Genomic DNA, 26840 nt, shown 5'->3' with positions numbered 1-26840 from the left:
AGCCTAATAACAAACCTCTCACAAAAATAAATGTTACTACTGCATCGCTGATGAGGCCTATATCTAATATTCATGCAATCATCACGGACACATTCTTTATTATCAGATGATTTTTGGGCAAAGGTTTTTACATCCCTATCATACTCTGAGTGCCCATGAAATGGCAGTAATTAATGATGAATCATTTATTCACTGAATTTTATCTCATGCTTGAAAACTGACACAATTAGTGTGCAGTTCTTAGACTCATGTTTCAAAACTGGGGTTTCCAATTATTTTTCATGAATATTTCTTGACAGGCAGATTGAAAATGAGTTGCTCTCACTGAAAATATCAGAGCATCAGAGTTTCAGCAGGCAGATGGAACAGATTATTTTCAGCAAGCTTTGAGAGAAAATGTTTCCAGTATGGCCCATTTCATTATGTCAGATAACCTAAACTCCAGTGTTGAGTTAGGTCATTCTTGCTGTCATCAAGAGGTCATGATCCAAAAGAAAGCAATAGGTGATTCTGCACATAATATTATGTGCCTCTGCAGGAAGGAAAATGAATGTCACATGCCTGCTCTTCTCCAGTTAGCAAGTCAGGGGATATCATTATTAACATTTGCCATGCTGCCTTTAAGAGGCAGTTACAGAATGTGCCTTTTAACACAATGCCATGCTTGGATCCCATCATGACAAGCTGAGAAAGGCTTTTAGATATCAATTTTCTCCTCTCATTTCAATAAGGCTCAGAAGGCCCTTTTGATCACATGTTGCTTTCTAGAGAGTGACTGTGAGAGATGCTTGTATCTAGTTCAGAACAGCACAAGAATGCATTTTGTCTCTTGTTCTTTACGCTACCAGAATAATTAGTCTGAAAAAATCACCCAGACAGCTGAGCCTCAAAAACTATTCTTAATTAAACTGAGCAATACCTATTTTTATACTGCAGCTCTGTTTTCTACTAGCTTCTGAAAAGGATATACTTGCTGGTCTACACAGAGACAGACATATCCAAGTTGTCTGTCCAATTTCTTCAGTGCTGTCATGCCTTGGGAACCTAATGCAGTCAACAGCAAGAAGTACTTTCAAAGCCTATTCAAATATGTATACTAGACAGTCTGTCTATGACCCAGATTCCAATGATAACCCACAGAATACCATTATGTTACTTCTGAATTGTTTATTCTCCCTCCATCTGTCACCTTACAGTGATCATCAGCCTGTTTCCTTCATGACTTCCACGCATTTTATTAAAAAGAGCTTCTTCTAATGCATCATTTCCATAATTGAACATGAGTGCCTAACACAACACAGTGTGCGGAAGTCACTGGGCAGAATAATGGATGTAAATCCAAACCAGCTCTTCCTCTTCTCCTATGGTATAAAGAATTTAAGATTTTTTTTTTCTTTCTACAACAACTGATTTTGCTGTGGGACTAATTCAAGCATTAATTTCATCAACTTACAAATTTCAGGGGTTTTTTTGGTTTTTGTTTTTTTGTTTTTTTGTTTTTTTTTTTTTTTAATACAGTCAGATGATGTATAATGCAATGAAGAGTTCTGGAAAAAGAGTAATACTATCACTTAAATGTTATGAAAAATCTCATGAAACACTAACTTGAAAATAGGACCAACATAAGTATTTCTTTAGTCACCTATAATAGACTAATTCTCCTGAGAAATCCTAACAAAGCTGGAAAATCTAAGCTTGCCTAGAAAAGAACAGCTTTGCTATATCTCTCTGTCATTCAGAGGACACTACGCTCGAGTGCACAGGAACATGATATTAGATGGAATTGGATGAGTCCTCAAGCCTATTCCCAGTGACAGCAAACTGTCTGGCAACAGATTCACTGAACATCACTTTGGGCCCTCATTCAATAACAACCAAAAGTTTAAGGCCTGCCTCCAAACACTTTCAAAAAAAAAGGAAGCTGAAGAAATAATAGCCAAGCATTACAGCAATTCCCACAATGCAACAGAATATAAAACTCTTACAGAGCAATCTTGCTTCTGTAATTAATACCTAAAACCCACTGACAGGGCTTGAGAGCTTACAGGGAAAATTTTTTCAACAGCACAGCAGCAAATTTGAATTCTAGGGCATCTTTGTGCTGAGGTTCAGGTCTGGGTTTTGTTTTGGTTTTTTTTACATCCAGAGCTAACCTGCAGCTCTCTATTCACATAATTGGGAGATATATGCAGGGAGAGAAACACCCTTGAGGGAGAAGACCCACCTCTTTCTCCTTATGTTGTGTCACAGCAAGGAGCAAACACAACATAATACACTAGTGGTCCACAGCTCAATACTCAGAACCTTGCTTTGGAGGAGCTGAGGCTACATGTATAAACTGCTACCAGAGGAACACTGGACAGCACATCCTGGTCAAATGTGAAGGAGAAGAGGGTTAAGCACTTTAGCCCCTCAATAAATATTTGCATAAGACAAGATCAAACCTGAGGAAAACAATTACACTCTCTGGTGCTGGAGAATTAAGGAGAAGTCAGAGAAGGGTGCTGTAAAAATGACTCAGATAAAAGACGGTTGTCTCTTCTAATTTGTGGTGCCAGAGGAAGGAGATAGCATTGAACCTGCTGCAACTCCACCTCAAGCACACCCTCATAATGAATGCATCTTGGGCATTGATAACTACAGTGGATGAACTGATGTGGAAGCTTGTGCTTAGCACATCACTGAGACCTTTTAGCTGCCCTAGTCCAAATCAGCCGGTTCCCCAGGCAGGTCTCTGTGGAGGCCCAGGGGCCTGCTACCATGGTAGTTATGCCTCAGCCCTGGAGGGACCAATGCAAACAGGGAGAAACAGCCCTCAAGGTTATGGTGACAAAAGCCTCCCTCCTATGGGCCCTTGCAGCCATATGATAATATGTTAATATATTAATTATACTAATCTATTATAAATATTATAATATACATTATATACAATATATAATATATATTGCACTTACATTATATTATGATATTAATATCTTAATAGCTTTATAAGTTCTATTACATTATGGGTTAGTTGGTTGATGTCACCCTGTTCAGCCCCGTTTACCATTTACATATCCTTTCCAGAATGTTCTTCCCTCCCTTAACCTGTATTGGCCTAATTTTGCTGCAGTACTCCACCCCTGTTATCCTATTGATTCCCCTCAGTTCCAGCCACTCCTCTGCACCACTTCCCTTTATCCCTATTGGCCCTTGACCCTCAGATCCACCTCTTTTGTCTTGTATATACCCCTGTGCACTCAGCCCAATCCTGTTCTCGTCCCTGAACCTACTTGGAGCTATTCTCATCCCAGGACCCCTTTGCTGTTCCCTGTTTGTGTTCCTGAATAAACAGTCTGTGGATTTCCAAACGAGAGCCCGTCCGTTCGCTCTGTTGACAGCAGCGTCACAGCAGTGTGCTCTGGGCTCAGAGACACGGGTCGTTCTCTAGGACCGTGTCACGGTGCACACGCAGGAACACATCTTGGGCTGTCTACATCTTTGTGAAAAATGCCCACAAATGTCATAAATGTGATGGACCAAGTCAGACTTGCATACTAAGAACTAATTTCTGTTCACAGCTGAAGAAAACACTCTTAAACCAGCTGAAAATAGTGAAGAGTTAATACTCTTCACTATTTGTTTCCGTCTGCAGTCTTTGACAATGGCCTCTTTATTTATATCGTACAAAGGTTAGGCAGTACCTAGGCAAAAAACACATTATGGCACTGACAATTTATTTAACTGTGGTGATATTAAATTGCTGTGTATGTAGGAGAGACACTATCACAGAAACACCTTTCTCCTTTTTTTTTCTCAGAATCTGCTTTTTGCAGCCTAAAGCTACACTAACCACTCTACTCTTAGAGCAGCAGCAGGTAAACTATGTTGATGAATCCCTTCATCACATACATCCTGGGGAAATGCTCATTATGTGCTCTCTCCAAAAAAGCAATAAGAAGCCTATGGCTTAGGTGCAATTAAAATCTTGACATTTACCACACACAGTACTTACAGTTACTATGATCTTAGCAGTATGCCACACTGAGATCTAAATGCTACAAATACTATATGAGGGTAAATATTGCCATGCATGAAAGTTGTAGGTACTGATGGTGTCTCATAAACAATGTATAAATCACCAAAAATAAAAGCCTTTACTTGAAGCCTTTATTTTTCTCTTGGGCAGGAGAGGGATAGCAAGGAGGGAAATAATTTTGGAAAGGAACTTTTTTCCTCTTTTTATTTCCAATAATTACTAAGAGAGAAAAAAACATTACTTACTGCAAGAGCCCTAATTTCAGAAGTAAGTAAGAGGCCATTCATTTAAAACCCCAGACCAAGTTCTAACCACATTAACAGCGTGCTTTACACATTCCAGGTATTTTTGTCTTCATTTTTTTCCTAAAGAAACAAAACCTATACAGTAAGTACAGTAAGGCTTTGGTATTCTCAGTGGATCAAGGTACCCTTTTTCTGGCATATTGCAAGAGGTCTACCTCTTGCTTTTTTCACAGTTTTGCCAAATTTGACAGAGAGGCAGAGGTCCAAAAGCTTATTAAGTACATTCATCTTTTGTGAAAGCACAAAGGCTGATTAGAGACGAGATTCAGTTAAGTGATCTCCCTTGGGGAAAGGCTAATCTCAGTTTTTGGTAGACACCATAGCATCCACACAGGACAGTCACTTCAAATGCTCCAACAACAGACAAAACTTTAATCAAAGTTCTCACCCAATTCAACCATAACATATTAAGCCATAGTTAACAAGACTACATTATGGCCCTGCTCATTGAAACTCTTAGTTTTTCATTTTAGAATCAGAGATGTTTGAAGCTTAGAAAATCCCAAAGCCTTTTATATGCTCAGTCTCCTACAAAAAATTAATAAATTTAGGAAACATGGATTGATAAATGGCTATTAAATAAAATGGCCCAACTACACTTCACGGTCTAGGAAATGCTGGTGGATCAATTTCTATATATATCTACATATATAAAACCTTAGAAGTTTGTTGTTGTTGTTTTTTGGTTTTTTTCCTGCAAAATGCATTTGATACAAACAGACACCTGAGATTTCTGGACCTTTTATTAGATGCCATTCAGGTGCATTAAGGCTCTTATGTTTTGCGAATTCTAGATAATTACTTTAATCGTAATTAAATTTTGCTGAATGCTTTTACAAGAAAAATTCAGGTATTTGCTACCACATCCCTTAAACTAAATGGTGTACACATTTTGCAATATTCAATAAGGGATTGCTCAAAACCCCCTGATTTCCTTCCTATAATAGCTCTTCTATTGTCACAGAATACACATGGGATGAAATACAATCCTGTTAATGGGAAGATCAAATTAGGCACTGTCTGACTGAAATTTTAAGTTTCTGGATCCAAATGGGGACTTCTCAGTCCACTTAAATTGACTCGCTAAAGAATTTAGGAAGTCAATAGAAAAATGCAGAGGAAGATTTTATTGTCCTACTATACCTCCCTCCTTCTGCAGCAGACCACTGATCCCTTTTTGTTAACATGTATACATCTAAAACCACTTCATTTTAACCAAACGTCAGTTTTCCACATAAGTATGGGGTCTTCTCATAGCAAAATTGAGTGAGAAATGGGGGAAAAGAGGCAAAAGAAGGAAGAAAGGAAGGCAAGCATGTGTCCCAACACCAGGGACCTCAATTACTTTAACTGCTAAAATAAACATGAGGTATAATTCCCGTTGTTTTAATCACAGACATAAGAGAAGGTCTTGTTCTCACACAACCCCTGTCACACTTTTTAATGCTCTTTTCCTGATTCTCTCAGAGACTTCTACGTTCAGTTAATTGTCTTTATTGTAAATTTCTTTAAACTGTAATTGGATGATCTTCCACATTTTGGGTAATTCCTTTGCCACAAGTAATCCTGGAAAACTCCTGTTTGATGAAATTAAGAGCTGCTAAATTACCAAAGGACTGAATACAGACATGATACTTTGTTCATAGTGGAAATCCTTCTTAAAAAGCACCTATTTTTAAGGTATGCTATGAGAAAATAAAATCTTTAGGTTCATATTCTTGTATTTTATTTTCTGCCAAATGAGGTTCCGAATTTACAGAAATTGTTTTTCCGTTTGTATATCTGAGATTGTGGGTCTAAGCCTGCACACCTGCTACTGTCAATCTTAGAGATTCCAAATTAAAGGGCACCACTTGAACTAATTTCCCCAGATAACTTTTAGGTTTTGCGCCTTCTGTGAGTGTGCATGTGTGTAACCCTACAGGTAAAAGCACCCTCCTGGACAGGTAGTCTCTGGCTGCAGTAGCCTGAGAAGGTCACTCACACATCTCCAAAAATCAGCATCCACTGGTGCTAGAGTAACCCCATAGATGATCACAGCACCAAATGATGTAAATCAAACTCCCGATCACTGTTTCAGACTTCTCTGAGTATTTTTGAAGTGTTGAGGACATGGCATGCTTGCAACCAGAAGCCTCAAGCAGGAACTTTCAAAGGAATTAATTTGGACATCTAAGAGTTAAGTTGGAAAAAACAACAACTGGAAGGCCATCTGGGGCTCTGACCTCATGTCATATTGCAGAATTAATTATCTATTATTCATCATTAATTCTTCTTTATCATCAAGCAACTGAATCTCTTGTTTTCCCTTTCCCTTTCTTTCTTAATCTGCAAGGCTATAATGAGCAAGTTATGAGAAGTTAAAGCTTCTCCCCCCACATCCTGTGGTAGCATAGAGCATCTGTAATGCTTTTGTTTTACCTAGTACTCTGCCAACAGCTTTGGGACTTTGATCTCTGTCTCTACTTATATACAAGGACCACTCATTCTACTCCCCACTGCCACCACAAATGTGTATATATTCATACCCTAAGTTCTGCCACTGAACAAAATCAATAACAAAACCTGAAAAAGCAAGGACCATGCAGTTATTCGAAAACACAGCACAGGATGTTGCATCTAAAAGTAATCAAAAGTAACTATTTTCTGGCAACTAGTTTAATGTACAAAAATAGTGAAATTCCACAAGATACCTTTACTGCCTTTCTTTTCATAAGTCTGAAATGGACAAATACCAGGTTTGTTTCTGCCTTCCAAACATTGTTTTACTTCAATAATTTTGTTCCCCTTGATGCCTAACATCAATCAATAATCAAGAGATTAAACCTAATGTTAGGCTTTATAATGAAGTTACATTAAATGCAAAAGATAAGACAAATGCATGCCATTTGAGCATTTTTATATCCATTATCTTATTCCTACAGATTCAGTGGTATTAGAATTACTTCAATACAAAAATTACAGGTTCTTGCCCTCCACCTCCTCACACTGCCTCTGTGATAGGATGACTGCTTTATTTTTTTTCAAGTTAGCAGTGAACAATGCTTTCAGTAAGAATAAAATGTTGATGGAGAAAATAATTGAAGAGGGGCTGAGGCTAATCTTGGTGTCTCATCATTCTATATTTTAGTGGTGTCAGTCTCATTTCAATTGCTTAATTATCTAAAATCCATTTATTCACATGAATGGAAAGGAATGAATTAGAATAGTGGGAAATTCACTGATTGTAGAAGCAAAGAAATAATAATGTTGGGTAAGCAAAAGCAACAGCACTGTATAAACTTTCTCACCATGCTCTCAACTGCACACGGCGCAGTCTGCTAAAAATTGAATCATGAAGATCTTGTAACACTGGGATTCCTCTCCTTTGGAGATAGGAAAGGAGCTTTTGCACAGATAACTAAGATTCAAGCTCAGTTGCACAGGTGAATGTTTGGTATTGCATTAACCTTTTTATTGTTTTATGGAGTTTTTTAACTAATTAACCAGAATTCAAAAAAAGCAGTCACATATGATTTGCATGATAGTCCATAAAGCTACAACTACTTCAAGAGCAACCTCTTCTAACTGAAACCATGATTTAGTATAAAACACACTCTCCAAGCTAAAAGGTGCACATTTTTAATTGGATTGGAAAATCGTATCTCAAAATTGGAGTGAAAAAAATGTTTGTAGATGTATTTAATTTCTGTTATTTAAGAGAGTGAGGTACAGCAGAAAGAAACATTTACTCAAGACTTGTGTTTCATTGGAATAAATCCATTAAAAATGGAATCAAATTACAGAGTCATCAATCAAAATGCCTTCCTAAAGAAGTGATAACTTGCTTGAGCAAGTTAGGATGATTTGAGGAGGCAGAGGGAACCAGAACTCAACTTTCAAGCTTTGAGCCAGCACCACTTTTCTATCCCTGAGCATGAGAAAATCCTAAGACCAAGAGACTGTGCAAAAGGATCATCTGGGTTTCTGAGTCTGATTCCACTCTGTCTCAAGCAAATGCATTGAACAGTCCTCTTTATAAACTGCTCAGGTCCTGTCTTGCATCTTGCTTTGTTTTCCTTCTCTTCCCATGCATAAGTTAAACCAGACTGGACAGAATTCAGGGGCTTACTTCCATGTTCAGCAATATATTGCACTGCCTAGACTATCACTTCCTAACAAAACATAACTGTATTTTGTTAAGCACTTGATTACACTGAACATAATGTAAACTTAAAGTTGATAACAGATAACAAAAGATATTCACTAAGCATTATTTATCTTTATGTTCTTTCCCTTCCTTCACTTTTCATTTGCCCTGTTTTCTTCTGTGTAAACTATGTAATTGGACTAAGCGAAAAAAAGCATATAACACTATGTATTCTACCATTTAACCCTGTACATAATCTTTTTCTTACACAAGGTATTCTATGCCTGTATAACAAATAACAAATGAGCAGAGAGATTTATTTAGAAGGAAACAGAAAGTGATTCTCCAGCCAGCATAGAAGTCCTTGAATGCCTTTCACCATTCCTCCTGAGAGGCACCCGACGTGTAGGTAGCCCAGAGGGGCTTGTCACAAGTTTTAAATGCCTGTGGCAAGTGTACATATGGGAACTGATGCTCTTCCATCACTAACACATTTCCTGAACACATTCAAATGTCCTCTTCCAAAAAGCCGTCTCCTTTGAAATTATCACAGAAAGACAAAGAAAGATCAGATAACTAAATTCAGTTAAACCGACCTTAGTTAATGAAACTTACAATTTCATGGACATTATTGTGAAAATCTGGCCATTACCATTGCTCTCTCTTCGAAAAATCATTCTGCATCTCAACTGAACATTGCCATCACATGAAATCCTCCTCTCCCCAGCTGACCTAGAGTTTAGAGTCTACCTAGGTCCACATAGGAAGAAAAGCATCCTCAAAGCTCCATGGCTTTAAAAGCCTCTGTATAGTCGTCACTGCTAATTCATGTACATCTGACTAAAATATCAAAACAATTAAGGAATTTAACAATGAAATTAACATTAACTACAAAAAAAAGTTCATAACTAAGTCTGTAAAAACTTAAGCCACCAATATCATTCTGTAGCTTACTTTTTAATTGTTGAACCGAGTTCTTGGCACTTAACTGGAGGGGAAAAAAAAAAAAAAGAAAGCAACATATATTTTGCATGCATTTTAGCAATAGAAAGAATATCTTCAGGTTGTCTCTAACATTTCACTTCTGTGAAAGGGGCATTGTCGTTTACAAAGCTAATGATTCTGTGAAAAAAAATCAAAAACATTAACTAATCAAAATATTTTAATCAAAGGTTATTAATATTTCTACCTCCTGAATAAGCTTTGAAATCATTTAATCCATAAAAATACCACAATATAATGTAATTAATTATGAGGTTTGACAATCCTTATAAGTTGAGCGGCATGATTATTTACACTTTGTTAAGTGCATTACCATATTAGGTAAAATAATTACAATCCTATAACTCAATTTACTGGCCCTAGCAAATGTTGTAATGCATCTCACAGCAAATCCAATACACCAGCAGAATGGATGACAATGCACACGGCAGAGTGCATGCAGATGTACTGCCTTCATCTGGCTATCATCTGAACACAGCAGCAAAAAGGGGCTCAGTTTGTGCTTTATCCCCCTTATCCATGGGAACTCTGCGTAGTCACCAAAGACCTGGGCAGGCTCTAATGAGTTATAGAGCCTCCCATTCTACTGTGAAAGCACAGTAGAATGTAGGTACTCCTACAAAACTTCAGCTTAAACTGTTATAAAATGGTGGTTGCTTATTTCTTGGGACTACAAAATACCATTCTCTCTCATTGTTTTGGGGCTTAAGATACTCCAGGATTTGCATGCTGTATCAAAGGAAGGGGTCCATGCAGAAGATAAATAGACACCCACCCTCAAAATAAAGGAAAATAGGTTAAAAGGAAAATAGGAATCACTACAAAAAATAAAGAACTTCACTGTAAGTTTAGTTCAGACCTTTTGTTCCCATTTTTAAAAGAAAACAGATCTCGACTTGGTACTCCTGCAAACAGGTGCGGTTGATCTTAACTTAGAGAGCATTAACGTCCTTGGGATTAATGACATCATACAGTTCTCATGGATCACTTAATCAAAGTTAAACATTTCCAGCATAAATGTTTGTAGAATTCACCAAGGAGTTGAGATATTTTGGGGTTTTTTAGCCCTCCATCCCTCCTCTAACATCAACAAATTATACAGATGCATGCATTCCAATGGACTCGGTCCTCAGTTTTGAAAACTACACCCCCTTGTTTTTGCATTTGCAAGGAGGTTGAAATTTTGTTCCTCTCTCTATGACAACCCAATCACAGCACTTCAGCAAGCATCCCAAGGAGACGATGACTTACGAAGGCATGCGAAGGGCAATTGCATTCCTGTATGCTACTGTGGAGTATGCTCCGAATGGAGGTGACATGAAATTTTTGGGATGCGTACGGACACAGCAACACAGAGATTTATCTGCATGACACCTGTGCTACTCAAAGGTATTGTTTTGTAACTCATTCTCTTGATTAATTGTCTAGTCAAAATATCCTGCTTTTATGAAGAATATTAAAGACAGACTGGCAGGTTTTTTAGAATGTCAGCATTTTAAACAATTAGTTCTCTTTCAGTTTCTTCTAGAAAGTGATGGAAAGTCTCTAATCATTATATATTTAAGAAAGTAGAGGAATAAACAACTCTTTTTTCATCATACAAAACTGTGTCCTTGAGAAGACCTAAGAAACACTTAGTTTTCTGGCAAGAGAAAAAAATTATATTAAGTTGTGAGTTTTCACAATATGCATATTTCTGCCATCCCAGTTTAAAGTGGTGGTAACATAACTTGCAATTTGCATAAAAATCATGCATTTATACCAGAAAAAAAAAAAAAAAAAATCAATGCAGAGTCTTTCCGAATATTAGTGAGGCATACACATATGCCTGTTTTTTCTGAAACAAATAAGAGCAATTCTTTGAAATACTGTTCTTCAAACAGAATTCTCTGATACTCTGTGAAAAGTTCATTAGGCAATAGAATTGAGGGAATGACTTGTATCTGAAGGGTTACCCCAGTCTGAACATCCAAGAGAGAGCTGTTACTGTTAAGCTACCCCACTGCATGTTTAGTAGCAAACTGCTATTACTTTTTTCTGCATGTTTAATAGTAGGCACATGTTTACTGTGACTCAGGGCACAATACGGGCCCCTGCTCTTCAACAACAGAAAGAAAATAAGGAAAATGAAGACAAGAATATCTCTGACATATACAATCAGACATTCTTTGCATTTAATCTTGGAAGAACACTGTCAGCATTGCAACATTCAACTCAGTCAATGCTTCTACATAATTCAGAAGAGCAAAGCTCAAGAATATCGTATAAGCGTGGTGTCACTCTGGTTTTTCTGAGTTTTTAAAAGCCTTTTGATTGTTCATAAAATGGAGTCAGACCTTTTAGCTACTGTACAATATTAGGAGCAGTTTTCACTTTTTCTCACACATGTAACATAAACAAATCCTTTGTTTTTCATTCTCTGTCCTTTGTTTACATATTTCTAACCTGAAAACAATTGTAACTGACAATTGGTCTGGCCATTCGGCTGGGAGGTGATATCTCCAAAAGCCAATCCATTGCCAGACCCACAAATGTATAAAAAGTAAGAAATAAACAGGCAGAGGGGCTCTCCGCCTAGTTCTCCGCCTTGGCTCAGCCTTGAGCTGGCTCGGAGGAACTCTCTGCCCGGCAAAAATCTCTTGACTCCATGTGATTGCTTTGCGTATCACAGTCACAGCGTGGCATATTACAAACAGCAGCCAGTGACAACACAAACAGTAGAACAAGTAGGGAAAGTCATAAAGATGTAAAATGAGAAGTGAAAATCCCACTGGTAAAGCCCAGAACACGTTAAATTTATCATAATATAAAGGAAGAAAGATAGTGGCATCACCTACTATCATCTACCTACTACTGAGGTGGATATATCACAGTACAGTAAATAACAATGAGCATAAAGTCACATATCTATTACATAAACATGGAATGATGAATAGTTGTTTTCTCATTTTGCTTTCTCCTCAGGAAAAAAAAAAAAAAAAAAAAAGCAGTATCTGCTTTCTGCTTTAACAATTTCCCAGATAACCATAGGACTGTCCACAAATGTAGACTATATACCATGCACATACACCATATATTAACAACATTTAGCTTATGGAAGGAAGGAAAGGTAATTATTGGGTAGCATTAATGTTTATGATTATTTTTTACTCATAGATATTACCATTCAGAAAAAGTTGTTGAAAAAACTTGAAAACGATGTCTCAGTTGCATTTGTTCATTTTTTCTTTTTAATATCAGAAGGCATAATTGCAAAGCCATCAGATGAAACATTCATTTTCTGTTTCATTTTATAGCTTTCAAAAATAAAATTATAATGAAATCTGAACAAAATATGCTTCAGCTGTAATAGAGAAGCTTGTACAAAAATCATAATGCAATTTCCCTCTGTCTCAATTCATAAACTAACAGTTGTCAAGAGTTCTGAAGAAAGAGAAATTCCAAGTTTCATTCAGGGCTAATCTAATATCTGAAAGACCATGGGCTACGTGACTCGGTCAGTGGCTGCATGTGCAGCTGGACGATAACAAAAATTCAACTTAACAAAGTTACAAACTGCCACCCTCAAACTCCCAGCACCACAGGCTCAGTAGCAGATATGATCTCACATAGTTTAAAGCACCTTGAAGAATAAATGCATTCAGGAGGGGCATACAGCTGTACAAGATGCATTCATAGGGTAAACTTAAAGCTCTCAGCATTCTGTTCTTAGTACTTAGGTGGCATGTAACAGCAGTTATTACCAAAGCTGATATATTAGCTTTGCATAAAAAATATTAACATTCACAATGCAGTTTTCAGAAGACTTTTGTATTAACAGTTAGAAATTGGGGAGTGGGGAGAGGGAAGGGACTCCCAAGGATCAAAAACAATGAGTGGAAGGAATAGAAAGAAACAGCCAAAACTCAGCACTGGAAAAGGTTAATAAACATGTGCTCTAGAAATGCCTACTAGGGTTTGATTTGTATAACACAATTCACTTCAAAAGGAGAGGGAGTGTATTGAATAGAAAGATTGGAAATTTTGAAAATGGTATAAAATTATTTGAAATAAACAAGAGCAGAAAGAAGAGACAAAGTGTTCACAAAGATACATAAACAAGTATGTAATAGAAAAATATTGACTATTGACAAATACAGTGGAGAACAGGCTGGCAGAAATACCTGGAATTGTTCACACACATCATTGGGTTCTAAATCAGCTGTTGTCATTTGTTAATAAACTTTGAGTGTCAGAACAGACTGCTTTTGGAAATAATTTGCTTGATACCCAGCAGCCAGCAGAAAAAGCTTACAATTTGTCCGGATGCATAAAGATTGGGGCTAAGAATAAAAAATGAGATTACAGTGACACTACATAAATCAACAGTAAAGCTTTACTTTGAGTGTTCAGTCATGGCTACACAGCTGAACAGACATATAAATGAAATAAAGGGTCCCGGAAGTGACAACAGAAACCATTAAACTGCAATTACTTCATATCTTATAACCCAGAGTTAAGTAAGAAGACACACTATGAAGGAGGTTAACTGGATTCGCCTGAATATCATTTGTAGCATCCAAACAAGAGAATATTTAACAAGTGAGATTAAAATGGTAACAGAAAGAAATTTTAATGGATATAAATTTTCAAGCTTCAGGAAATCTAGGTATCAGCCACTAAATACCTGGGGTTACAGAATGTTCCTTGGATAAGTGTTTCTGCCAGTGACTAAGTAAGGCTTTGGTTCTTTCTGTTCCATGTATTGAGGCCACCACTGGAGACAAGATATCGGCTTACAGTGTCTGGCTCAGTCTGAGAGTTCCAGTGCTTCACTGTTTTAACTGCAGCTACAGATCACAAAAGAGCTGATACTAAGAGTATATTGCTAATATCAATCATGAGGCAATGCTGACACCGTTTTTAAAATTTACAGTTCTCCAGGTAGAAAGCAAAGCCTAAAAAAATGCTAAATATTTAAATCTAATAGAAACAATTTCAAGACAAAAAAACATAAAGAGAGATGAGAGAAATTTTCTCAGAAAACTCAAGAGACTCAACATTTTTTTTCTTTATCAGGTGCACCTTCTTAACATGAATTAGATAGATAATAGACCACAGAAGATCCTGAGATTGGCTCAGCCTGTGAGAGTATGATGCTAATAACACCAAGGTTGTGAAGGTTCAATCCCTGCATGGGCCATTCACTCAAGAAATGGATTTGGTCATCCCTGTGGGTCCCTTCCAACTCAGAATATTCTCTGATATCAGAAACAGTTCTTCCTGACAGGAGCACAACCAAGACTATAATTCAAATGCTGTGAACCCTTTGACATGTTAACAAAAGAATTGTGTAAGTACAGCCCAAGTCCACGTCACTATGGTCCTTCCTGTCAGTTTTTCTCAGATGGTGCCCTTAAATACAGGCTTTTCTTACAAAAGTCTGTGCATGCCGGGAAAGCAAAACAATTAAATGTTGGCAAAGTTCACTCACACAGGCTCTGATCAACACTTTGCCACAGTCTGCCTGTTTGATCCCTGATTCATTCACACCACTGCAATTCAGAAGGTGCTTGGCTGAATCTTGTGTGAAAACAAGATTCTGTAGAAGTGACAACAAAAGAAGTCTATGTTAAAAAAAAAAAAAAAAAAAAAAAAAGACAGAGGAATTCAGTTCTTGAAAAAAGAGGGGGAAAATCTCACTTATGGTAAAATCTGTAAAGCTTCTGGAACTTACTAAGAGATTTTTTAAAATTTATTTTTAAACAATTAAGCACAACTACCATGAAAATATGCTGTCAATTTTTTTTTTTTTTCCAATAGTTCTCCTCTGTCTTTCACCACAAAAAAAAATCGTAATACAAAAACAAAGCATGGGTAGCTTTATTTAGACCACAAATCCTCTTGGGCATCCTTGATGATTATCCTTCTAGTATCCACTTTACAAATACTTTTGCTTAACACAAGAAAATCCACTGGTATTAACTGAGCTAAAATCCCATTCCTGTTAATGGGATTGTGTGAAATTTGGTCATAAACAACTAGAATGACTATATTTTGATTTAGACATTTCCTAACTTTGCTTTCACATGAGTTTTTTAATGATGTGTGAATTGTCCGCTCTGGGAGTCCTTCTAGCAAAAAAAAGTCACAAAGAGCTGCGGGCTCAATGGTAATACATACCAATACACAGAAGAGCAACACTTGAGAAATTCTATTCCTGTCATCCCAATGATCAGATTACACATTAAAACCTATATGTTTATCTTCCTTTTTATTTCAGAAATTTTAATAAGCTTATATGGCCAGAAAAGATCCTTCATAATCATAAATGTCTCAAGCATAGTATAGACTACAGTTTAAGCAATGATTTCTAAATTTGGCCTTTCCTTTTAGAAAGATTTTACCTAATGATTTAAACCTCAAATAAATATACAGCTATGCCGTAGTACTTTTAAGATGTGCTTTCACATCTAGTATTAAAATGCACACTTTAGATCTCATTTGAAATGGTTTCTGTAAAACTACTGATTTCAGCTTATAGACACTAAGACTTTCCAGTCTGCGAAGAAGAAAGTGTCCCTCATTTGAAAAAACACTTTTCTTGATGAAAAGGTATGGGCATTTCATGCTATATTTCACCAAAAATATTTTTGTAGGCTCTAATTTTTAATCTAATAAGACTGCTTTCTTAAAATTAGCATCACCACATTTATAATTTTGTTTGTATTATACATTTTAAAAAAATGAATAAGTTATCATGACTAAGTTAAGAGGTTTAAAATGACTACAAATAAGTCATAGCACTAAAAGCACTGATGGAATAAATTTTCTTGGACATCTTTATTACTCTTTAAATATGTGTTCACAACCAATGCAAACATCTGGTGTTGACATGAAGCAAAAGGAAGAAAAAAGTCCTACTACAGAGACTTCTGTAGCACTTAGGGTACTACAGCTAGTGAGCTTACTATAGGACATTTTAAAAGTGCCTTAACTAATTGACTGGAGAAGAAATATCTCAAGAGTATTAAAGTCTCCCTACAATTACTGGAGGGTCAGAGAGCATACACAGAAAGTATGCTTCCTGTTCTGAGATATCTCCCTAAAACTATAGCAAAAAAAAAAAAAAAATTATAGCTTAAGAATATCACATTGATTAACACCACTGAGAGAAATTAAAATATTCCTTCATCTTAAATCCCTAGAAATTATACTGTTCTTTATCAGGTACTAATTGGTACAAATATTAAAAACTGCTGGAGTAATTTTCAAGCTTTTGCAATATTAATACACCTACCATCTGATTTTGTAATTTTTCAACATTACTTTGAAGTTCCTGTAGCCAATTATACAGTGTTATTATTAATTACAGCTTGCAGCTTGAAATACAGTGCTATCGATAGAATTTTATCTGCATAAATATGAAAATAAAACTTAAAATTGAATTAAACTGTTTACCCTAAGCGAGGGTGTGTTAGACTATTATTAGTTGTGAAAATTAATTTGTTATGCCTGAAAACAGACTTTAAAGCAGAAATATCTCTAGGGAAAAGGTTACATTTTATGTGTTGTATTTCTTTCATCTTCATGTTGCAAGATATTTAATCTTCTATTAAACACTATCTTGGGGGTGTGGGAGAAGTCCATTCATCTTACTTAACAAAATACAAATAGCTTTAGCTTTATATCAAACATATGCAGAGATTACTGCAGGAAATGTGAACTAATCTTAACAGCAACCATCTTATTTCTAAATCATAAATCAAAGATTAAGTAGAAAGGAAATGTTACACCCCTTAAGTTTTATTTTCCTGCTCAAAGCTCCCTCCCCACTTCCCAATAGTCTTACACTTTCTCCACTGAAAATTTGAAGTCCAAAAATTATGAAAGGTAATTCTGCCTCTCTGGAGACATTCAAAACCCACTTGGACATATTCCTCTATAACCTGCTCTAGGAAACCCTGCTTTGGAAGGGGGTTGGACTAGATGACTCTCAGAATCACTTCTAACCCTAACTATTCTGTGATTCTTCTGTGAAGATGTAAACCAATAATTTGGATAAAAGCTGAGGTACAATGCACAACTGCAAACACCCTGAAAGAACTAACAAAAGACACACGTGATTTAAGAACAATGTCAAATAGATGCAGAGACCATTCTCTATGTAAACAAATTATATCTACCTGTGTTGAAGTCTGAAACAAACAAAACCACTCTAGCATTCATTCAGCACATGCATACGTTACCATTAATAGATAAATTTCATTGTCACTATAGTGATACAATATTATGAAAGATCATAAAGTAACTGTAGTCGCTTCTCGGAAAAATGCTGCTAACTGCAATGTACCAGTATAAAAGGAGTAGGTAAAACTATAGAACCTTGTTCCTGAAAATATGTATTCAAGGTCACACCCTGATGTAAAGTGTATCATTCTCTTCTGGAATAAAGCTACTATGAAGCTGTTATTTTGACCAGTCAAAGATTTTAAAAATGCTCTTTGATTAAATGCTCTTTGCTGCCTTCTTTACGCCTCTGTCAAGACATGCAAAATCAACTTCCAAGCAAAAAGGGGCAAGCAGTGCTGAAGTTTCTCACTTAATGATTGGCTTCACTACCTGCCTTAATCATTTTTACCTCTTATTTTAAGAGTACCTATCAGCAGTTGACCAATAGTGGTGAATAAAATCTGTCTTATAGCATTTCATATATTATTTGTAGATTTGTTACATTTTCCTGTACAAACGTTGCACTGAGAATGTATGCTGAAATCAGAGATTTGTCTGAATTAAGTGCTTTTGTATTTTGGGGAAGAAAAATAAAAGAGAAAAGCATCACATAATTTTCTCTCTAATGGTAAATTAATTTGGTTTCTAATAACAGGTGAAATAAACCATTAAAAAAGAGTTGGATCAGAAACTTTCCAACATTTATTTGGTCAAAGATAATGAACAGAAAGTAAATAGAAGACTAATATTTAGCATGACAGTTTAATGAAGACTCGGTAAAATGTGCTTCCTTTTTTTCCCCATTTTAGTTTGTATCAGTGAATCAAGTCCCAGTTTAATGCTTAAACTCTTAAGCAATGAATTTGAATTAATTCCTTTGGTCAATGTACCAAAATGATTTGATCATGATGTCAAAATGATTACAGTGGTATAATTAACTTTTTAATGGGAGTAGAAAATTCTGTAAATTTAATCATTGTCCTCAAACAATGCATGGAAGAATGAGTTGGAATCATCTCCTTCCAAATGGTGTCATGTAAAATATTTAATTTCCAGTTCTGCTTTGTCCCAGACAAGATCTTTGTCATTAAAATGAGAGCAGATTTTGATATGTAATATATTTGGTGACATGTCAGGGTGGCATCACTTTGACCTTTTCAGTATTCCACATTTCATTTGGGAGCCTGTTTCTTCCTTTTGCTTCTATTACTGATCAAGAAATAGAAGCTGAACAGAAATTAGAAACAAAGGGTTAAAATTATATTAAATGTGTACATTAAATTAACCTATTAAAATTAGGTAAAACCTTAGCCCATTTTCACCTCTCCTTTAAAAAACAATACAAATAATAAACCAAAGAAATAAGCTTTCCTATTTATATTTTCAAATCTACTATCTCACATGTCCTCTCATACACTAATTTTATTTTTTTTTTCAGAAATTAATATATCAGTATTTTTCACTTCCTTTCCCCTATTTTTTTTCTTTTCATTATGCTGATCTTTGTATTCATTTTGCTTCCAGTTGTTGGCTACTTATCCTAAGCAGGATATAAAGTACTTAGCAAGTTGAGCTGTCCTGTAAGTTTGTATGCCAGCTGCACAAGAGGCACAGCGTCCCAATTAGGTTCTCTTAACACACAGTTTATTGACATAGACCTGGCAAGTTTTGCTGTTGCGTGCACTCTTATACTATGTGATGATTTTTGTAAACCTGCATAGACTATAGTCTCAGACCTCATAGTTAGATGCTATTCAGTTTCCATTTTAAAAGCATTTCCAGCCCCATGGCTCAGATAAAAAGTCTGAAGACAGTGGATAATAGGATCAGGCTGGAAGGGACATTAAGAAATCATCCATTCCACCTCCCAGCCCCAAGCAAGAGCTAAGTACACTTACATAATCACTGGGCAGGTGTTTGTCTAATGCATTCTCGAGGTTCCTTATCAATGGAGGTTCCAAAATGTCCACAAGCAAGCTGGTATAATACTTAATGTCTTAAACATTAAAAAGGGCTTTCTCCAAACCTAGACAGAATCATCCTAGAGATTAATTCCATTATTTCTGTTTACATGCACTGTATTTGGATAAACAAGTTGTCCCCTACCTTTCTGCAAAAGCCAATTTGAAAACATGGTTTTCTATCACCTCTTTAGTTAACTGTTCTTCAGGTGAACTAAGCCTCCCTGCTCAGCTGTTCTTCACAGACTAACTTTTTGAGACTTTTCTTTGTTCTTGCTTGAGAAGTTTCACCTTTTCTGAAGTGAGGCACAGAACCTGTACTGAGTCAAAATGATGTTCCACAACTGACAAACAAATTGGAGGACTACAAAAAATTTTTTACAGGCTGTATGTCCACCTGCACATTGCATTAAAACATGAGGAATACAGGCTACAACTTACTATCAACCCTGTAACATTTTTTTAAATAGTATTTACTGACCAGTCTGTTTGAACTCCACATTTTACAGATCCTTCTTGCAGAAGCCAAATGCCTTGTTGGTGTCTTAAATTTGTCCTTTTCCAGACAATGTTTTCAGATTTGGAACCCTTAATTTCTTCTAGATATGCTCCTAGTCCTAGTCTTAATCCTTCTGACCTTTCTGACCTTAAAGTAACCGCCTATAATCTTCATTCCAAGTCCATCTGGTTAAACATGAAAATATTGGCTACTACCTGTTCCAGCTTAAACAACTGCCAAATGAAACACAACACATTCTTTCATTTAAACAGACATCATTGCTAATTTGCGTCTGAGAAAAGTTTTCTAAATAGGTCTGCATCCAGCCTATTTACACCTAGATCACAATTGCCAAAATTGCTCAGGAGAATACTGTGTGTGACAATTGAGATAACAGTACAAAATTTGAGATATGTGACACATCAAGTGCTTTTTTCTCCAGCTATAAGCTATTATCCTGTCAGAGAAAATTATTAGATGAATTTGATACTATTTGTTCTTGACAATTCTGCACTGGTTATCAATCATGTCCCTGTGGTTACATATGATTTACCTGATTGTTCACCTGAGTATTTTTCTAGGAAATAAAAACCACTTGTCTGTCCTGCCTCCCTCTGCTTTCCTTCTTCAGAACCATTAGAGTCCCTGATACCCACAGTAATTGGTAAGTTGCTGGAAGCACAGATGTTGCCAAAACCCAAGTGTTCTAATAGAAAACATAAATCACAAGGGGGAAAAAAAAGCAAACCACTAATCACAACTTCTTGGTGTTACACAGATCTTGTAATGTTAAGGACACCAATTCAGGATTTTAACTGCTTTGGATTTACAATCCTATTAATAATCATTATTTAATTTATCTTATTCTTGTTAATTATTTATCAAATTACAATGTTCTTTGTTATTCTAGTATCAATGAAGATCCTGCTGACACAAACTCAAGTAATTGTGATTATAAGGTAATTACGGTTTTTGTTTACACCCATCTGAAGTTCTTTCATATCCCTGGAAATGGGAAACAGTAAAAAGTCTTGTATTTTATTTGTTTTCTTTCAGAACTCAGAACTAGCTGTGTTGCAGGTGGTTTCAAGAAAAAATGCTTTTTCAGCCAATGAATTCAGTGAGTGTTTGGGGAAGCCAATCTATTTGCAATAGGTGAACCATTTCTTTTAGATATGAATTGTGAAAGAATTATACATGCCTTTGCTAACCCCAGAACAAAGCAATGTACAGTAGACAGCTTTGGCTCTCCCATGAAGACACCTAGGAGCTGACAGCTTATCAGAAGCTGGAAACATTTATCAGTTAAATGAGTGAGCATATTACATACACTGGTTCCCTAATGTCAAGAACGGCTGTAGGTTCATTCTACAACCAGGTTCTTGCAAGTAATCACTTACCTTTATGGTTCAAGCATAAGCACCTGAAACACATGTGTGCCTTCCTTTATGATAAAGATGCTCTCTATATTCACATGCATTTAGTGAAAATGGGAGATATTAGCATATTTTCCCACACAAGCTGATTCAAAGAACTGGAGTTTATATGTAAATTCCCTGAAAGTCAAATCTAGTAGATTAACCCAGGCTTTCTGAGGAAGGACAGGAAAATTGTTTGGGGTGGTGAGGGGCTGTTTGTTATTTAATGCTGTACTTGGTGAAAGACCAATTCCACCCTCTTTCAAACCACCTGCTACTCATCATCTTATTCCTTGGTGTCCAAAAACTACTGCTCCTGAGAAACAGCCATTTATTTTCAGGGCAGAAAAAACTAGGAAGTGTGAAAAAAAATTTCAAAGCATCAACAGGATTTAAACATACTTCTCATAGTGCATGTCTCTCTGTATTTGTACAGCACATTTTATTATGAAGGAAAAATGGCAAGGTTTTATCTTTTACTTCAGAGTGGAAGGGTTTTGTCGTTTTCAAAATTCATCAAAATTAAAACCTCTAGGTTCATCTGCATTGAAACACGGAAAAAGCTATCACCAAAGCTATGGACCGTAATTTTCCTAAGCTGAATCAAAAATTTCATCTCCTCAAACCTGGCTGTAGTTCAGCATCTGGTTGTTTTTTGCCCCTAAGTCATCAAGAAGCTGCCCCTTTTCAAAAGGGTCAAGATTATAGATATATAGATATATAGATATATAGATATATAGATATATATATAGATATATAGATATATAGATAGATATATAGATATATAGATATATAGATATATAGATATATAGATATATAGATATTGCCTCTCTTCTTAAATTGCTGCCAGAATTGCCACCTTTGCAGACGTGCAGGAAGCAATATCACCCCCTTGAGTCCTGGTAACACACCCATGGGTGTTCTGATCAGGCTGCATACACCTAATCAGAACTCAGCGATGCTCTGCAACTCAGCAGCTATAAATACCAGACCTGATAAACATACACTCACCAATTTCCCTGGAGATCTGGGTGAACGCCTCCACACCACTCTCTCCGTAGTTGCCTTCGGAAGCCAGTGTTGAGACATAGTTCCACCCGAGGGCCATCACGATGTCAACCATGGCCTGTGCTTGGTAGGAGTCTGGTGGGACCACTCGAGAGAAGTAGTCATACCTGGTGTTATCGCTCAGTTCTGGAGCTGTAGATGCATAGCTGATTTGAGGTATCTGCAAACAGAACAACAAGTCATGCAAGCCAATCTAATCACATTTTACAGTACATACTTGTACGTTTGAAAAGCTTGTAATAGATTATACACAGGCATTGTGCAGAACCAAATATCTTGTTTTAATTAAATCAGCTGATCAAAAAGCATCTTGGATTTTGTATAACGTCAGTCAAGCCTTATCGTGTAACCCACTCAGCAAGAAATAATGCATTCAACCTTCCTCCAGATGTCATGATTCTTGACATGTAAATGTAACAACTTTTTTTATTCTGGCCCTAATAGAAACAAGTGAAGTAAAAAAAAAGGAGGGAAAAGAAAAAGGAAGAATTCTTACTATTACTACAGAAAATGAAAAGGTCACTTATGAAGACTGTGATTCTTGAAATTTGACAAGTAAAATGTGGATTATTTCCATTTCTGTGTTTTATGTATGTACATAAAAATGTCTCTTCCCATTTTATAACTATTTTTCAAGCTTTCTCTGCCACAGGTTTTTCATTTTCCAGTTTTAATAGTTCATTGTGCATGATTTAAGAACATGAAGGCTATGTATTTAATAGCAAAAGCTATCTGATGAAAAAACCCCACACTTAAAAAAATTACCTGTATATAATATCCATATACAGAAAAAGAAAGGTTACAAGGATGGTAAATTTTGCAGAAAACACCTCAACATTCTTAGTAGAAACAAACCTAAGTAACTGGAACATATTTTAAAATACATTATTATTATCTTAAGAAAAAAAAATCAAGAGTGGTTTCTGTTAATTCTTGTCTTATACAGATGGTTCAGCAACATCCAGAAGAGACATTGTAAGTAATACTCACTTATTTTAATAAATATTTTTGGTGCAAGAAAATTACTTAGCATCTATGCTAACTTATCAGGAGAATGATCTTCTTATTTAAAATAGAAAATCTGATTAAACAGTCATTAGCTTGAAATAAAAGATACTCCAAAAATTGCATTGCATTGTGATCTATACTATAAGAGGTGCTTAATTAATGTCACAAAACATGTAACAGTTTTCAAGCAATCTAAATGCAGTTCCTAAGCTGATTCTGTTGAGAGCCAAATTGAGGAGCGCCAGGCAAGAGGTGTTCTGGTAAATACTGTCTGTCATATTAGATGTTCGAGTAGAAGGTTTCAGTGCAACTGTTACGTTGTCTTCCTCATCAGTACAAACTAAAAAAAAGGGATTTGGGGCAAATGGAAGGAATTCAAAGGGTCTGTTCATAAACCAAACCTGCACAGACAGTGCAGATAAATTCGTACAGCCTGAATAAACAGTTAATTGCGTAAGAGTTAGCACAATCATTTCTCAGTCAGAAACTGACAAAATAAACTCTTAAGTATCTTGGCTGTATTCTTCTTTAACAAATTTTCTACACATGGAAATGCCTCAGAATAAAAATCTGATATGTTGTTATAATAAGAACTGAAGAGCACAGAAAAAAAAAGGAGAGGAGAGGGAGGATCACAGAAAAAGTTAGAGCTTATATTTCATGGAAATCAATATTACTAACAAAGAAAAAATACACCAAGTAAAACTAAAAGATAAATTGTTCTTACAAAACTTGCCTTGTATAAATTCCCTTTCTTTCAGAAAGTGTTTGAAACATCTTTACCTCTTTACAGACAAAATACTTTTGGCCTGCAACAATACAGTTATGCATATTTAGACCACATATCATTGCCTTTCTAAACTTATTATTCTACTACTCTCTAAAACAGTCTCTTTTTTTTTTTTTTTTTCCTTTTTTTTTTCTTTTATATTTAACAGATGTAAAAACAATAAAGACAACCTTTGTGATTTTACTCATTTTGCTCCTTGGTGTTCCATTTCACAAATATTATGTCATTGCTCCTTTGCTGAAAGCTATTTCATTAATAGTCAACACAATCAACACCAGTAAGAAATCTTTTAGACTGGTACTTTGGCAGTGAAAATCTTGAAGCCTAGGCCACAGACTTATATTCATTAACTCTCTCAGTTTGTTTTTCTTCAGGCATGAGATGAATAACAAATCCTAGATGTGCGTTTGTTGGAGAATTGTTAGTTCAACCACAGCAATGAGATGTTTCAGATCAAAAGTGATATTTTATGTGCTACGAACATCACTTCTTTAGAGCACTGGAAAAGGCAGAGAAAACATATTCCTTCGCTCTTTGCAGTTCAACTTCTTCCCTAGAGTTATTTCTAATAACAGTGGAAAAAAACAGAAAGCAAATACAAAACAAACACAATACTCAGAAATCACTGGGCACACCAGTAAGCTTAAATCACCACTGTTTTATAACATCTGCTAGCTTTTCACTAGCAGGAAAGAACAATATGCCATGCCAAAGTAGGGAGAAAGATACTCTCTACATAGCAAACCAACCTTAAGAATGAAGAATAAAAACAGTTCTTGCAATGAAATATATAATTATTTTCCTCATTTCTTTTTCTATATATCCATCATGGTATAAACAACATCACATTCAAGAATTTTCTCCCCAGAATTGCAGAACTCCCACCGAGAAATGCTTCATGGACTTCTTTTTTTGAAAGCAGTTTATGCAAAAGTAAATAGTCACTTCCTTCCTTTCCTGCTTTTAAATGTACAATTTTTTACAGGGGAGCCCTGAAAAATATCTTTAAAATTTGAGAATTTGGTTTATGCTCCTGTTACATAGGAAGTGAAAAGACTCAGCGTGAGACTTAAGTAATTTTTTGCCATGAGGTCAAATTCTTTGGATTTAGTTCAATAATCCATGAATGAAAAATATATACATTAAAATGTAACAACTCTAGTTATGGACTGTAGGTTTAGTAAAGCATTTTACATTTCCCCAAGTACATTTTACAAGATGGAGCATAACGCTGCCTAAGCTAGGGAACTGCTATGCTCTATCAATTCAGTAATATGTGTTTTTAAAACTCCCTAAATACAGACTGTATTTCTACTTTAAGTTCCACTGGTCTCTTGAGACATACACTTGCATTTTGAAAGAAACCTACAAAGAAGCTTTATTTCTCATTCCAGATTTCTCAATCTAATTTTTCAAAATCAAATACAATACCTGTAACATTTACATTGTATTTAAGTGATGTATGTGTTAATTGTGTATTTCCTTCTCTTTTGGGAAAAAAAATTGATTATATAACCACATTTGAATTGGTTCTTGCACAACATCTGTCACGTTCACTGACAGTTGCTAAAAGCATTCATGTTTGACTGTTCATTGATATGATTTTTCTATTCCTTCCTACACTGGTTTGGCCACTGTCTCCCATTAACCTATAACCTGCTGATAAATTCAACTTCTAGCGGGTGATAGACTTGAAGTCTTTGAAATTATTATATAGATTAATTCATAGAAGCCTTATTTTTATTATTTTTAAACATTAAGCTATTAAATGTTGAAAACAAAAAATATTTAGTGTGATGTTTTAAAGTTACACCCAGTTTTAGTTTTGTGTCTTAACCCTGATATTTACTGAATTACTGCTGAAACTATTCATGTTCCCTTAGTCCTTTAATCTTAAGTCAGTGGTGGTTTCATTTCATGCTGTTGTTCAGTCACTGACATCAGAAAACTATTCAGCATGCTTAAAAAATAAAACAATTTGGAGAAAAACAAACAAAAATCCCCAAAACTAAACCCAAACACACACACACAAAAAAAATTGCTGGTAACTAAGCAGAACACCTAATCTTTGAAGATACATTCAAGCCAAAATCAGCAGTCCAGAAGAGTCTGTTTCACATGCATCTATCTGTATACATCTCCCAGCTGATTTAAAATCTGTCTCTAATGTTCTCCCCATCCCAGAGGATTAGAGAAGATGGAGCAGGTGCTTTCAGAAGTGACCATCCACAAGCATGACTGTGGCACTCTTCAAAGGAGGAATGACATCAGCACAAGATAAGCACCAAGCATTACTACAAAACAGATTGTACTCCCTTATAGAGGAAGCGTGGACAACTCCAGGAGTGTCAAAGACAAAGCTAATGGAATTTTCCATTTATTTCAGCCAAGCGGTAAACCACTTTCAGCTCCTCATACACTGAAAACAAAA

General features: G+C 35.8%; 1 protein-coding gene across 5 annotated transcripts in view; it reads right to left on the bottom strand.

Annotated features, from left to right (window-relative positions):
* Positions 1–26840, bottom strand: part of GRM8 (glutamate metabotropic receptor 8) — a 328659-nt gene that overhangs the window by 237279 nt on the left and 64540 nt on the right. For all 5 annotated transcript variants that reach the window (XR_005700607.2, XM_040062862.2, XM_040062865.2 and 2 more), the window contains one exon: positions 22555–22771. Coding sequence is in view for 4 of the 5 variants with exons in the window: in XM_040062862.2 (XP_039918796.1) it covers positions 22555–22771 (217 nt within the window). In the remaining variant the exon portion in view is untranslated. The remainder of the gene's footprint in view (positions 1–22554; positions 22772–26840) is intronic.

Source organism: Hirundo rustica, chromosome 4 (genome assembly GCF_015227805.2).
Source record: "Hirundo rustica isolate bHirRus1 chromosome 4, bHirRus1.pri.v3, whole genome shotgun sequence".
Lineage (NCBI taxonomy): Eukaryota > Metazoa > Chordata > Aves > Passeriformes > Hirundinidae > Hirundo > Hirundo rustica.
The sequence above is the reverse complement of the archived record's forward strand: the minus strand, read 5'-3'. Positions and strand labels throughout refer to the sequence as shown.